Source organism: Uloborus diversus, chromosome 5, assembly GCF_026930045.1.
Source record: "Uloborus diversus isolate 005 chromosome 5, Udiv.v.3.1, whole genome shotgun sequence".
In the NCBI taxonomy this organism is placed as follows: Eukaryota; Metazoa; Arthropoda; class Arachnida; order Araneae; family Uloboridae; genus Uloborus; species Uloborus diversus.
In genome coordinates, this window is record NC_072735.1 from 30,556,156 (window position 1) to 30,572,562 (window position 16,407).

General features: G+C 32.2%; 1 protein-coding gene across 1 annotated transcript; it reads left to right on the top strand.

Moving 5' to 3' along the window:
• The first annotated feature begins 495 nt into the window (after positions 1-495).
• Positions 496-7,927, top strand: LOC129222339 (uncharacterized). Its single transcript, XM_054856837.1, has 3 exons — positions 496-702; positions 1,687-1,858; positions 7,638-7,927. Exons 1-3 carry the CDS (start codon positions 540-542, stop codon positions 7,915-7,917), a joined length of 615 nt encoding a protein of 204 aa, XP_054712812.1. The 5' UTR covers positions 496-539; the 3' UTR covers positions 7,918-7,927.
• The last annotated feature ends 8,480 nt before the right edge of the window (positions 7,928-16,407 follow it).

Consider the following 16,407-nt stretch of genomic DNA (forward strand, 5'->3'; position numbering starts at 1 on the left):
AAAGTCCTTTTTTTCAAACAATTTACTAAAACTATCGGCGATGAAACAAGTAAAAAAAAAGCCCGCATGAAGAGATAAAAACTTATTTTAGCAAACCAAGTATTTGTTTTGAGAGCAGACGATCCGAACTTTTACGGCAACCCACAATAGTAACGATGACGTCATGGTTTAGAAACAAGTCTGAGCTCTGCCAGTGTTGGCTGGTATAGAGGATAGCTCGAACTTCAGCGTTGCTTGGACTTGTCTCATGTTGGATCGTGTGATAAGCGCTTTAGCTCTTGGACTAGTTCTAAATTCTCATTAACTGTTCGATCCGGTGATGGTGCTGCCATCTATCGGTATATAAAATAATGGAGGCAAGGCACTAGTATGCAGACCTCGACATAAATACAGTTGTAGTCAGTTGTGACTCTTGAATAGAATAGAATAGAATAGATAACTATGACTTTAACTGCAATCCACATGTTCATGATTTGTTTACAGTAGAGCGCGATTTTGCCGTCACCTGTATCTGTCATCGTTGACTTTAATATTCAAGCATGGAGGAAGAAACAGAGTTCGATCCTTTAGAGAAATTAACCAAAAAAGTTAAAAAGCCCGGAGTTATCTATTTGAATTTCATTCCAAGATACATGACCGTTAAAAAAGTAAGAGAATATTTTTCTGAATTTGGAGAAGTGCGTCGTCTTTTTCTGAAACCTGGTAAGTGATTTATTTTTCAAAATATATTTCATTGAGTTCATGTTTTATTTTATAAAAGTGGTTAAATATACATTTTATCATGTTCACAATGTAGAACATGTTGAAGCTATAGTCATTATGTTCAATCATAATTGGTCAGCTGCACATGGTCAGCTGCATTTTAATTTCTTCTTTTAAAGTTTCATTACGTGATTAATTTGTGTTATAATCAACTCATAGTACAATAGAATCCTCTCAATGTGATGCCGTTTTCTCCATTTCTACGTTAAAATTATCGCTTTATGTGATCATACCAGTGGTGTTTCCAAAGGGTATACTCCATATACGCTATATACTCTCAAACATTTTTGGACATAAAGCGTATACCCTGAAGCTTCAAAAATTTTCATATCATGACACATAATGTATATGATCGCATACACATATTGTGCATAACTGATTACTGGGTGTATACCCTCAGAAAAATTGATGGGAACATCACTGATCATTGCATCGCTTAATTTCACCACGAAATTAAAAATCCATCAATTGTAATTTTTCAATAGTTTGAGTCTTGGATGAATCCAAATATCCCTGTAGCTTCCACATTAAGTTTGCTAGATTATTATAGAAAAACAGATAAAGGACAGAAATGATGAATCAGATGAAAAATGTCTGGTTGTGGGCCAAATGCTAAAAAATGCTAAAATGAGAAATGCATTGAAAACGCTACTGCATGGAGTACAGCACTGCTCTTATGACTTTTTAAAAAACTTTCATTACTAGCCATTTATAAGTGAGCTTCTGAAAAATGAGAGGAAATCAATGATTTTTTTTTTATTAAGAATGTATTGTTTTTATGTTTTGATGGAAAGATACAATACAGCATAAACATAAGAAGTTTTTTTTGGTTTATTTTGAAACTCTTCTGTTTTTGCCCTTGCTTATCTAAATATTGATATCATTTCATTTATATAGTATTTTCAATGCTTGTTTCTTTTCCAGAGAAAAGAAAAAAGCCTGGAAAACCTAGTAAATTTTTTACGGAAGGTTGGATTGAATTTACCAGCAAGAAAACAGCAAAACATGTGGCTGAATGCTTAAATGGTGTACAAGTTGGTGGTAAAAAGCATACACCTTTTTATGACGCTTTGTGGAGCATAAAATATCTGAAAAAGTATGTAATATTTCAAGTTATTGAAACTTTTTTTTTTAAATATATTACAGTGAGCACTAGATAATTGAATCAGCCACTTCAATGAGTTAAATCCTGAAAAACGGGACAAAATCCAACTTTAGCATTAAAAAACTGCCGGATATTTGAATCAAGCAGGTCGCTGAACAGGGCCCAATACAAGCCGATTTTGCTACTGTTTTTCGGTACCTTCACAAAAATCTTGTTTTGAAATAAGTACTTTCACAAAAATCAAGAAATAAAATCAGTAGCTTCACAAAAACATCGAAAATTTCACAAAAATTTGCATTTTAAAATATAAAACTTGTTTCTCTGTTTAAAACAAAATTTACTCATAAAATAAAATTATAAGCAAGTTTATATGAACAATCGCTTGAATAGCAACCTTTTTGTGATATTTTAACTCATTTTTAACTGTTTCTCGACAAAGTGTATTTATGCAATATCATCACAGTCTTTTAACATATTTTGGGGCACCGTTTTTCTCGTAATTTCCAATATTCAGGGTTCGTACGCTCCGGGAATTCCGGGAAAACCGGGAATTGTCAGGGAAAATGACATTGTCAAAAATGTCAGGGAAAAGTCAGGGAGTTTTCAAATTTTGTCCTCCAAATTTTTTTTTTTCCATTTTTTTCCCAAGGAATTAAGTACTATGAGATCTAGTCTTCGTTTTTATTGTGATTTCACGAAAAAAATTGTAAATTTTTATCTAAACCGACGCTGGCACTTAAAAACTGCAATCGAAAAATGAACGTTTTTTTTTCACAACGAAAAATACGCCGAAAGAGCGAAGATTTTCTTGCATGGAGTCAGTGAGGGGAACGCATTTCTTTCTACTGCCTAAAGTTTTAGATGGGTTGCCACAACATTCTGTTCGGTTCAGGGTTCGTACGCTCCGGGAAAACTTGGAATTATCAGGGAAAATGACTTAGTCAAAAATGTCAAGGAATTTTCCAAATGCGTCCCCAAAATTTTTCTTTTCCCAATTTTTTCCCAGGGAATTTCGTTTTATAAGATCTAATCTTCATTTTTATCGATGTATTTAAAAAAAATTGTAACAATTTTAAAGCAATGAAAAAAGTGGCGACCCAAAAAATCTTCAGCAGCCGCCATTTTTGGCTCTCTGTAGTTCCCAAGGGAAAAAAAATCAGGTGAACAGCAATTATGCACAAACTCAACAGAAGAGAAGACAATTTACTGCTTCGGAAGCACAACCTGTAGATGGGAGGGTCGATCTGGGGAAACCGTTTTTTTTTTGATCGGAAAATCATTTCAACTACGTGTGAAACGTAGTCGCCATCTTTGGTCATTCACAAGATGGAAGTAGATACGATCCAAAAATGCCTAAGTTTCTAAAAACAAAGCAGAATTGGATGTTTTCTTTAATTGAAAACTGATGAAAACAACAAAAAATGGTCTGCAAATTGTTTTTCTATTATTATTTGTAATAATTTTCTTGAGAAATGAAAAATTTTGTTCTTAAAACTTAATCTTATCCTCACTGCCTCGGACGCAAATGCGATAAAAACTTTTCAATGAATTGTAGTATCATGAAGATTTATTATTTTTTAATTGTCTTCATGCAACAAATTAAAGTTATTTCTTATTTTTGGGCATAGCCGTCATATTTGGTCATTCCCAAGATGGAAGTACACAAGACTTTTTCAAGTGCCTAAGTTCCCGAAAATGGCATTGGATGTTAATTGCAATGCAAACTATTGAAAACAACACAAATTTTGCCCTTCTTTCCGGATAATTTGTAATTATTTTCTGGAAAAATGCAAAATTTAATCTTCATAACATTTTTTTAAAAATTGATTTAGACTCTTATGTGCTAAATACTGACTATTTTGCTTTTATTGTAGTTTTTTAAGGATTATTAATTATTTATTACTACTTTTATACTACAAATCCAAAAATCTACTTATTATTTTAAATTTTTCACTTTGTCGCCATAATTGATCGTTTGCACAATGGAAGTAGACTTAAACTTCCAGAAACAGAATTGGACGTTTATATTAATGTGTAATATTGAAAACATTAAATGTGCAAAAAGTTATGAATTTTTGAAAATTAACTATTACTTTCTGGAAAAGAAAGTTTGAAAATTTAATGTAAGCGTCCTTTAATATGTGAAAAAAAAAAAAAAAGATTATTGGCATTGGCCTATGATTGGCGGAGTTGATTTTTGTTACTATGCATTACATGGTATGCTGATTGATGCAACAAGTTAATCATATTTATACTGAAATTTAGCATTGCATTTTGCTCAATATGTTTTGTGTAACCTACTTATAAGAAAATAAAAAGTATTGTAAACCAAAAGCGGATGCTAAAAGGTTGCTGCAGGACTACAGCAAAACGCTATAATATTACGCGTGACATCAAAGAAACGCTAAAATAATTTGAAAGTACTCTGTTTTCAACAAATAGTAAACAAATTAAAACAATTTTGAACAAAATGTTTAAAAAAAACTTAAAATTTTGACAGAGAAAACAAAGGAAAAAAAAACAAGTTTTTTTTTTTTTTTTTTTAATTTAAGGGGAGAAGTTTCAGTTCTTCTGCATCGCTACTTTGAACAATTTTAATTATTTTAAAAATATTACTATTTAAACTTAAATTTTGAATGAAGCAAGTAACCTGGAATTTTCTAAAAAACAACCTGGAAAACCTGGAAAAGTCAGGGAACTTTTTTTAACCAAAAGTGTATGAACCCTGAATATTGTATACATTACATAGCCCATTAAGCTGAAATAACGGTGGTATTTTGGTACTTCTTAGGTTTTTAGCTCCCCCTCCCCGTTAAAAAACGAAGCCTGTTAAAAATAATACTAAATGATATTTACACTTTTCTAACTAAAATTCCACTTGTTCTACTTCTCTTTTACAAAAATTAGGATGCCTCTAAAAGTTCACAAAAACAATGCTGATAAAAAAGAACATTCACAAAAATAGAATGATGCAATACTTTCACAAAAATAGGTAGCAAGAAAAAAATTCCTGGATTGGCCCCTGCTTAAATGAATCATGTGTATATGACTAACCATTTCCTAGAAACATGTGGTGCATCAGCAGTCTTTTTTCTTTGCCTTCATTTAGGAAAATTAGTTTTTTTTTTTCTTTTTTTTTTTTTTTTGTATAAATAGTGAAAAGATGGGGAGGCAAAATGTTGCACACTTCCAGGCAGTTTTCTCGAGAAAAGTCAAAACAAAACCAGTGTGATGGAGAGAGACATTTGCTCGACCTCTTCACTCCAGACTTTACCACCAATAGTGTTAACATTAGAGCAAAGAGGTGTGATTCTTAGGCCTATATTGGTAGTTTGATGACGTTGAATAAAAGTGCCTAAATTTAATTACTACCTATTTTTAGCAATCAACAACAGATACAGTTTTCAAAGGAGATAAATTTGAATTTGTTTTAACTGTTTTTTCATGTTATTTTACGATAAATTTCATCAAATAATCAAAGAATAGATATTTTGAATGAATGGTATACCTTTAATAACACTATCTTGGTTGACTTAGAATTAAATAAAGTTCTCCTAATTTGTACAAGTATGCTTATACAGAATTTCACATCGAACCATAAAATAGCTCCTCATTTTTGCTTTATTGAATCAGCCACTTAATTAAATCAAAACTGTTTGAAACAAATATGATTCAAATAAGTGTCGGAATATTTTTTGTTTATTGATGTTTTTTAACATATATTCTGCTTTCGAGAGATGAGTACAAGCGCAGATCCAGCTTTAGTTTTGAAAGAGGTCATTATCAATAAAGGGAGGGGGGGGGGGGGGGGTTCAGAATGCAATGTTAAAGCAAAAACAGGGAGCCTGTGATAATTTTTTCAAAATTTAAGGCCATAGCATATTTAGATGCTCAGGGACTAAGGTGGCATGTTTGAATCTGTTTGATATTTTTATACTTAATTATAAAAACTTAAATCATCTCTGGCCGTCTTAATAAGTCAGGATTTAAAGTTTAGTCAACAGTGCAGCATAGCTAGTAACAAAGCCAAAAAGATGCTTGGGTTTATCGATAAAGCTATTTCAAACAAATCTGAAGAAGTTCTTCTGCCCTTATATAGAAGTTTGGTAAGACCTCATTTGGAGTATGCTGTTCAGTTCTGGTCTCCTTATCTTAAGAAAGATATTAATGTATTGGAAAGGGTTGAAAGGCAGGCTACAAGGCTAATAAATGGACTTTCTCATTTAGACTATGATTCCAGGCTACGAATTTTCCGCCAATTATTTGTTTTAAAAAAGTAAAATTAATGAGGTGCGATTATACAGTGCCGCATATTTGTGCATCTTTTTTCCTCAAGGTCAAAGTATTCAATCTTAGGATGAGCTTCTTAAGATTGTTTCTGTGTCTGTAAAGTTGCTTATTTTACCTTGCTTGAGTTCTCCTTCCAAGCATTCAAGGCTACGTAAAATAAACAACCCTACATTCAAAGAGGAAGCTGTCATTAATGACTCTGCTCCCTTGCCTTTACTCATTGTCTTGAAGTAATTAGCATACTGTTATCACGATTTCAAAAAAAAAAAAATCTTTGTTTTTTAAATTAATGCTGAAAAAATCTTAAAAGTTATTTCTTGGCATTTTTAATTTAATTACTAAAAACTACTTAATTTAGACTGAAAATGATTTTTTTTTTTGCCATGGTATTATTTGCTGTGACTTCACTTCAGATTACAGGAAGTATTGTTGTTTTTTTTTTTTTTTTTTAGATTTTAAAACTATATATATTTTAAAATTAATAATTGTTTTTGAATTTCAATTTTGTTTGTTACTAAAAAGTAATCTAAGGTTTTATTTCATCAACTAATGAAATTATTTGAAATTGAGTTGTGTACATAAGTAAATATTTTTATTATTTTTTAATTGTTAAAATGCTGCATTCATTCATTAAAACCTAAGTCTTCATTAGAGAATAGCTCAATATGACTGGTTGTTGAAAGATTTCAATTTGTTTTACATAAATATGTCTATTCTGCCGTGTGCAAGTAAAGGGCAATAACTGCACATTTTTCTTTTTGTTTTTGCATTTTTGTCATCTATTGTACATACTCGCTTATTTGGTTTCCGCTGAAAAAGGGGAGTGAAAAAACCTCTAATTCCAACATTTTCCTATTGTTAGTATTGAATCCACCACACATTTCTTCAAATATCTCGAAAACTAATTTCTGCAGATACTGCCATTTACCTGCACATGGCAGTATTTATTTACGTAAGTAAAACTACATTACTTCTATAGTTTAACTATCACTTGTTATTCTTGCAGCAACAATTATACTGCTTGAAAATTCAGTGTTTTTTTTTTTTTTTTTAAATGTTTTAGTTTTATCATGATTAGATATTTCTTTAAGAATTGTTTTAATAATTTCTTAGAATTCTTATGTTATCTGGTTCCTGGAAGTGAAGTATTTGTTTCAGATTTCCTACAATATTTCTCTGTCAATAATTTAATACACTATTTTTACCCAAAAAAGAGGGGTATTAAAAGAGAATTGCATTCTGCTTAGTTGACAAATCTTTTCCCAGTCACCCTTTTTGTAAACATTGTCATTTTTGAAATTTTTTAAAGGTCTTCTACACTACTCAGCCCACTTTGCATATAATTTCAGTAAAAAAAGTTTTGATTTTCTATGATTGGTAGTTGCAATTATTTTTCTCATATAGTCCAAAAAAATAAAATATGTATGTATAAGACAAGTATTTTTAAAAATTATCATAAATGTTTATACTTATGTTTTAGGTTTCAGTGGAGTCAACTTAATGAAAAGAAAGCTTATGAAAAAGCTAGAAAGGAACAAAGAATGAGAGCAGAAATTGCACAAGTGAAAAGGGAAGTAAATTTTTATACCAAAGGTGTTGAAAAATCAAAGAGACAAAAAGTGAAGGATATTCCAGAAAATGAAGCTACAAGTAATGTCCATTTAACAAAACCACGTCTAATAGATACAATTGGCAAAGAGAGTAAATCTGCAGATGAAAGATGTTCTCTTTTACTTCGACAAGTATTTGGGACAAACTAAAATCTATTTAAATTATATATTTATAATGTTAAATAAATATTTTATTAATAACCATTGAATTTCTAGAATTTTACTTGATAACAAACTGTAAGATATTGTGAAGTCAACTAAACCAGGAACAAGAGATTTAAATCAAAGCTATTCAGATTTTCAAATCGTCTAAAAAACGAACTTCGGGTCAGAAGCATAAGCATGTTCCCATCATTGTGTACTAAAGAAATCATTATTCTACAAATTCTTAATCACTTAAAGTCTTCTTCAATTTTTGCAATTATGTTTTAATTTTTGTTTCTCTTCACATAGTTTCCTTTGTGCAAGATAAATTCAAATTTTATAATAATGTTGTTCATTTTTTAGCAATTCATGCTTATTTATGCAGTCCTGTAAATAAAAAGCAAAAACTCTTAATAAAATGAATACTATTTGTACCAGAGGTTGAGGCTATGAATAATATCAAAGTTCTATCAGCAAAGTATCCTTGCTTGAACAAAATGATTGTTTCTGAAATATCAGACAAAATATTTTTCTTGAGGTCAGTTTGAACTTTATACATGCTGATGCCATGGCTCCCCCCCCCCCCTAAATCCTTGCAAAGACCTTCTCTCTCCAGAAAAAAGAGAAATATAGCCCCTCAAAACACCCCTGCCCCTAAAAATTTCAATGCCGCTATCTGCGCCATGACCCCACCCAGGTAGGCATCCCTGTTGATGCTGTTTTTATAAAATAGAAAATGTCATTTCCAATAATTTGTAATGTAATCAGTTTCATTCTTGTACAGACTCATTTAGTCTAGAATAATTCCTTTCTGACCATGGGGAGATTTTTGTCAGTCAGGTTTGTGCTGCTTGTTGCTCTTTCAGTACATTTGAGCCTCATTAACGTGAAATTCATGGGACCATTATGCTATCATACTAACTAGATTTCATCCGATTCGATAAATTATTTAGAAATTGTTAACTTAAAGGGACCAAACTCATATTTCATGTTTATTCATGGCCACCAATTAATGAATAATTGCATGAATGTGTTTTTACTAATGCAAGTGTTATAATGTTATTCAAACTAGAAATAGCAGTTTCAAGTAAGACAACTGTTTTATAGTTTAATTTACACATTTATTTATTTTACATATGTTTATTCAACTTACTAGTGAAACTAAACTCAGTGGCGCATCAGTTTAGGTGAGCCTAGGCCTACTGTGCCCTGCTCATCTATTTTCTTGACAGAGGGCTCAGGGGCTCAAAGGCACAGTTCGGGTTAGATGGTCAGCAGAATGCAGAATCTCCAGTGTTTAGTTCCCAAGCCATGCTTGGGATTCACTTTATTGAATCACTGGCAGGGATTAAAGGCAGAATCCAATCCGGGGGTTTGTGGCATAGAAATGCAAAGCGCAACCGCAAAGCAATTGAGCTTAACTAATTTGAGGGGGGGGGGTGAGGGTAGGAACCCTAACTTCAAGTGGGTTAACTTACTAGTATCAAAATAAAAATTAAGATCCGTGACAATGGTTCATTACTGTTTATCTGCCGCAAAAACACTAGTTACAATAACAAAATGATCATATTGCCAGCTTCCTTCCGACTAAAAGGGTCAATCACCATGGGGGCCCATATGGGAGAGGGGCGGGGGGGAGGGAGTCAAGTTAGGGTTCAAGTCCTCCCCCCCCCCTAAAAATCAAAATTTCCTTGCTTTTAGTACATTTTTCTTTTCAAAGATGTAAAATCATATTTTCTCCAGCCATTAATGAATAAGTTATTAAAAATGTCAAATTTTAATATCTCTAATCTGTACTGCAACTGGTTTCCATGGGGAATATATCTGAGACCCAATTAAAATGTTGCATATGGGCGCCCATGTCAATGATGTCAGAAAAGTCAAGCGTCTTCTGTCTTGGCCAACTTATTCTCTATTGATAGAAGTGCTAAATGGTTTAGGCAACTTTGGCCTGTTGTACTTCTCTGTCTGGTTTTTAAGGAGTCAGCAGATTTACTGAAAGATCAGCTTTAGAATGACTGGAATGGTGAATGACTGAAAGTGATTGCAGTGCATAGATTTATGAGAATAGTCTGAAGATTTTTTTCACATATTGAGTTTAGAAGTTTCATTGGATCTTTTATCGATTGGAATACTGTCCTGTGGACGTTTTTCATGCATATAATTGCTTCAGTCCAGCAGTCTGGGTTTGCAATGTTCAAAGGATATTAAGAAGAGATCAGTTGGTTGTTTTACCTTTCATTTCCATCAATTTCTAACTGTAACGAAAATCATTAACAATATTTTTACTGACCATTCTGTTAAAATCTGCAATGCAATTTAAAATTTAGATAAATAATGTAAACCTAGTTTAATATCATATGAATATTTTGAATACATGTTCTAGTACATATTTCTTTAGAAGGCTAATATTTTTTAAATAAAAAAGTGGGGACTCTCAAGAGAAAGTTTTCTTCAAATAAAAAGATGGCTTAGAATCACAGAAGTGGGCAATGCATTAAGCAAATTCGAAACAAAATCAAATGCATTCAATACAATTTACTTTTTTAAAAAAACTGAAGAGCAGTTACTATTGTCAATGCTTGGACTCAGTAGAAAACAAAGGCGACCAGCTCAGTTTTAAGAGTTGACTTGGCTGTGTTCCAGGATGTGTACATTCACAGTGACCCTCTGCCATGCAAGTAGCGTGTTTACTTACACAGCAATTGGCCAAAACCATAGTGTAGTTGTCAAATTTTGCTGAGAAGTAAAAGAGGCATCTGTCATGTGGTAGCAGATCAGAAATGCTTTAAACTCGTATCCAGAGAGTATCACGGTAGAAGAAACAGCATGCTACTGCCACGTGTGCCGCAGATTCTCATGAAAGTCGGCATACGATTTCTCAGCCAAGATGGAATAAAAAAATTTAATTACTTTTCAAGACAAAATAGTCTTATGTAGCAGTTCGTAAATATTTGTACATATTATCTGGGATGTAATCCCCTCAATAGTATGATCTTGTAGTTTTTAGCCTACTTTCCCAGTAAAAGTCAGAAAAAGAAGAAAAAAGCACGAAAGAAGGCTTAATGCATCTTAAAAATATCGCGAAGAACAAAAAAATGGACAAAAATAAATAAAATAATTAAATGAATATTGAAAAATTAAAAATTGGAAAGTAGGGTATTGAGATGGGGAAAAATGTCCGTCGGTCAGTCTGTCCCCCCCCCCCCCCAAAAAAAAAAACCTTTTGAATGAATAGTCCAATTCGCACAAACTTTTTTTTGTTCGAAAGATCTCGGCGAGGACACCTTATTTCCATATTTCACTTTTTGATTTGAACTATTTTTTGTTCAATTTTGAACAGTTCAAAAAACATAACATTAGCGCCTACGGGCAAATTCAAAGCAATTTCGAACTGTGAGGCGAATTTGCTTCAAACAAACTTTGTAGGAAAAAGCTTTTGATGAAAAACTTGTATATAAAATATCTTTTTGATTTGAACAATTTTCCATTCAATTTTGAACAGTTCAAATCCCTTAACATTAGCGCCTACGAAGAAACTGAAAGTCAATGTAGATTCCGTACTTGAAGGCGGATTTACTTCAAACAAATTTTGTTGGAAATAGCTCTTGACGCCAAACTCCAGGCTACCACTCTAAGAATTTAGGGGCACTTGACTCCGACTCCTGTGCCCAGCAATTAATCGGACTCCGACTCCCTGACTTTGACTCTGACTTCGTACCTTTGGCCAAAATTTATACACGGAGGACAAATGAATGACTCTGATTCTTAGATATTCGACTCCGACTCCTTTACCCCAAAATGAGATTGACTCCGACTCCGCAGCTATGGTTTTGACTGTGAAATAATTATTGTTGATCTGACTTATTTTTATTTTTACGCTAAAGTTTTAATTTAGGTATTCAGTTTTCGGCGAATAAACTCGAAGTCATTTATGTTTCTACATAAAGATATGAGCAGACGGTTTTTTTTTTTTTTGACAATGAACATTATTTCTTTAAGTTGACATTTTATTGTTTTTATTTATTTTGGTAAGTGCACAGGGTTCATACTCTATTTGGATGAAAAAATTCCACGACTTTTCCAAGACTTTTTCATGACTTCAATGAAAATTTCCATAACCTCGTTACACGAAGAGAATACCACTCTTTAATCTCAAACTTGATAATATTTGGAAATGAGCATTAGCAAAATGTCTATATGAATGCCACAGCCTCATTGAAGCACTTACTCGTAATAGAAAAAATATAAGTGCACACTTAAAAAACTATTGTTATTTGTCTTCATCATATAAATTTTCGTAAAGTAAAAATGCAGTGAAACAAATATGATGATGCTTAAATGTTTTTTTTTAAAATAAGCAGAATGATATTGAATGGGACGAAGGTTGAATGAGTCATCACTAAGTTTCAATAAATTTGCTTCAAAAGTTTCCTTTTAGTGTCAACAGTGCCTTTAATCATCCACGTAACTTGACAGTATTTTGGTTCTTTAAAGTAAAGCCATATAGTTTACCATAGTTAGCCACATAGTTTAGTTCTTTATGTTTCTAAACCAGATCTTTTTTGAAAAAAACATTCAGTAATGAATCAATCTTCTGCTTCAGAAGTATATTTGTTTTGTTTACAAATTTGCATATTTTCAAATGCATATAAATTAATAGGTTCAGAAATTCCAGAACACTTGTAATTCCCGACATTGAACGTAGTAGTGGGTCGCATGGATTAGTTTTGCGTGCCGTATGTTGGGCACTACTGTTTTAGAGCATTAGAATTCCTCTTTTTCTGTATTCTATCGCTTGACTTATAGATTTTTATTTTCTAAAACATTCAACAAATTAAGATAAACTCTGATAAATTTAATAATAAAGTCCTTACGAGTGATGGAATCGAATCGAACTTGCATGCAATTGAATTGCTTTTTTTTGAGTGGGCGTGGGGAAACTAAGAACGTGAAATTTTGCTACTACAGAATATGAAATATAAGAAGTGTTGAAAAAAACAAAAAAATCAAAATATGTGATGTCCAGGCAGTAAAACCACATTGCAAAAAATGGCAAGCGGCTGCGACAGAAGTGGATGCAATGAGATTTAAAAATTCAGATTTGATTTTTGAAACGTTCAGTTTTCCACTTTTAATAGCTTTTATGTGCTATACTGTTAAATCACTCAAGATTTCTAATGCTCCTTTCGCTGCTGTTCCTTTCTCTTTGTCCAGGACATTTTTCCATGACTTGAAAAAAAATTCCATGACTTTCAATGAAAATTTCAATTTTCCATGACTTTTCCAGGTTTGAAATTCTGTTAATTTTTTTTCCATGACTTTCCAGGATTTCCATGACCCGTACGAACCCTGAGTGCATTAAATCATTTAAAAAAATGTTTTTGGCAACAGGGGAAAAAGAAACGATTTTTTTTTTTTGATATAATGTATTTATTTTAATGAGCTTAATAATTTTAATTATTATTTTTTCGTTTTGAAAGTTGAAGATTTTTTTAATGAAAAAAAAAATTAGCTGCTTTGTTTAAAAATTGCTACTTTTTTTTACACATTTAATTTTTTTAGATGAGTGAGGAATATTTTATTCCTAGAAATCAGCTTAACCCATTAACGCCCAAATTATTTCTGCCGAATATATTTCAACAAATCTACTAAATTTGACTTATTATTGTCTCTTGAGAGTATATAACCTGAAATTAAAACATATTTTAAATTTATTTTAAAATTACAGCCTGTCCTCATTTGAGGACGCTGGGCGTTCAGGGATATAAAATCTTCATTGTAGAAGAAGTAAATGAACTTTGTTTTAACATGTAAAAATGTGCGATTTGCATCTTATTTTAAGGTTTTCAAAACAATTTCTTAAAATTATATTTAAATATCTATACAACATGCACTCTAAATAAAAATTATGAATTGCAAAATTAATTCATCCTCAAAAACTACACCAGATGACAAGGAATTTTTAGCTGGTTGACCTCTTTCTACACGATTGCTTTGACCCTTCTTCAGATAAGTCACAGCGATTTTACGTTGAAAGTCCTTGATTGGCATTTGTTTCTTAGCGTCCTTTTTGCGCAGAGTCTTATACAAAATATAAGCATTTACATCTGCCATATCAATCATTCGAGTAAACAAACACTAATACCATTTCTTTCCCCTTATGGATGTTCTGTGTTTTTCCAAGTACCAGTCATGCTGATCAACACCTCCCATAAACTTGTTGTATTCACGTATTATCTTTGGTTGAGGGACAGCCACTCTTTCTTTTTAAAGGGTGTAAGAATTACGGCTCATGCTTTTTTTACTAAGTCAATCCCCAAGTCCTCATGGTCAGACCAGTAATCTCTTTCACTTGGCACTACAGCGTATCCCGGAAATATTAAAAATCCTATAAATATCATCAAATCATTTTTAGATAGAGCATAGTCCGGAATATTTTTTATTTCAGCAGCATACCTAAGGGTTTCCCTTAGAATGAGGTCATAAACTTCTGGAGTAAAAATATTTTCAAATGTTTCTAACTTAGTTGCCATATGTCTGTGTCGTCACCTAAAAATTCATTTGCTTTTATTTCTTCTTTCAATTTTGTGTACTGTGGTTGACTTTTTATCCAATTAACTTTTTTCTTCTTTTCCTTGTATTTTTTTTTTTTTTTTTTTGATTAATGGAGGCATATCATAGTTCTCTTCTACATCACTGTCGTCTTTATCTGCAATTTCAATCTCCACAGTACCAGTGATATCAGATATTTCCGGTAAATTTGTGCATTCATCATCAATATCCTCTTCATCTGTGAGCAAACAGAATGCAAATATGTGCTTAAAACCTCCAATCAAAGAAGTATAATTAGCGTCTGCAAAATTCTTCTGATTTTGCCTTCAACGCCCAGCGTCCTCAATTGAGGACAGCAATATGTTATGTAATATATAAAACAAAAAGTGAGTGGGAAAAGATTGAATTAAATTTTATATGTTCAATACAACTCTAAAGGAAGGCAACTATAAATAATATTAAAACTTACCTTGATAATTTTCGGTGTAAAAATTCAAAAAGAACAGGCACATGTAGCATTAGAAAAATCGAAAAATGACGATCCAAATAACAACACTAAAAAATGACCGCAAAAATGTGGAACCAGAATAGAATATCTATAGTGCTGTCATCTACCCTCAGAATAATGAAATTACAGATTTAAGTTAGTTATAGAGCTTTTAAATAATGATTTATTGGCTGTCCTCAAACGAGGACACTGGGCATTAATGGGTTAAAGTATTTTAAAAATATGTTTGAATAAATTTGCGATTTTAGCTATTTTTGAGAATATTGATCAGGTACTAGAAAGTAGTATGGGTATACGGGAAAGTAGGCTCGTCTAGTTCTAGACAGAACTTCTTGTTAACTTCAGCTTCCTCTTTTTGAGCATTTCTCGGAGCTGACTTAGATTAATCGAATGCAAATTCATTATTTTTGGGGTTTTTAAATCTGCAGGGCAGACTGCTGAAAGAAATTCTGCTGCCAGGGAGGGGAGTAGTAGGTTCTATGCCTTCCGGTAAAAAATCCTTCGCCTATACTATTAGTGGCTGGTGCGGGTTAACTTGGCCGTGGTCGCAGTCTTTCACTCCTTACACTGGTTCATTTGCCCATTACATGCAAATGAGTGAAGAGAATCAGTCTGCCAAATTTCTTGCATTTCTTCTGCTACTTTACTAGTGAGTTCCAATGTACTTGCATTAATGTTTTTGTAATTTTACTTTACACTTTTTTCACTTTCAAATATTTTATCAGTCAGAAAAATATGGCAACATAACTGCCTTGGAGTTGGTATACTGGACAAAATAAGCTGCTTGTAATTTGCATTTTTCTTGCAAAAAAATGAGAAAACAAAAGATGTTATTACAATTCTTAATAATTTTAGCAGGTGCGGTTATGAATTAACTATTAAGTTAGAATAACAAACCAAGCAATAACATTCTCAAAAAAAAAAAAAACATTTAATGAGCAGCTAACAGGATGATTGTGACTGAATAGTGGAATCCGTAAAACAACTACACGTACTTACTTTGCATTTTACAGTGAAACCTTGGTTTAATGATACTGTCTGTAACAATAACCTGTCTATAACATTTTTTCTTTTTTTTGGCCCCAGAAAAATGTCAACATGAATAATCAAACTGTCTATGATGATAACCTGTCTATTACCATAGTTTTTTTAGGTCCCAACAGTATCGTTGTAGACAGGTTTTTCTGTATTTACTTCTGCATTTTATTGAAGAAAAAGGACAAGCTGCATCCAAAAAAAAAAAAAAAGAGAATGCATTTTTTTATGGGGTAAAAATCTAAAAATCACCAGAGAAATTATGACTGACCATTTTTTTTTTTTTCTGAAACTTTACTCACGTAATATAGATTCCAGTACCTAACTTTTCTGCACTAGGGCGATAAAATCAAAAAAAAAAGAGAGAGAGAGAGATTTTTAAGTTCCAACCTAATGTT

Excerpts from the sequence above, each read along its gene's own strand:
- LOC129222339 (XM_054856837.1), top strand. The coding sequence starts at position 540 with ATGGAGGAAGAAACAGAGTTCGATCCTTTAGAGAAATTAACCAAAAAA. Across the intron at positions 703-1,686 it reads TCGTCTTTTTCTGAAACCTG|AGAAAAGAAAAAAGCCTGGA; the intron begins GTAAGTGATTTA and ends TTTCTTTTCCAG. Across the intron at positions 1,859-7,637 it reads AGCATAAAATATCTGAAAAA|GTTTCAGTGGAGTCAACTTA; the intron begins GTATGTAATATT and ends CTTATGTTTTAG.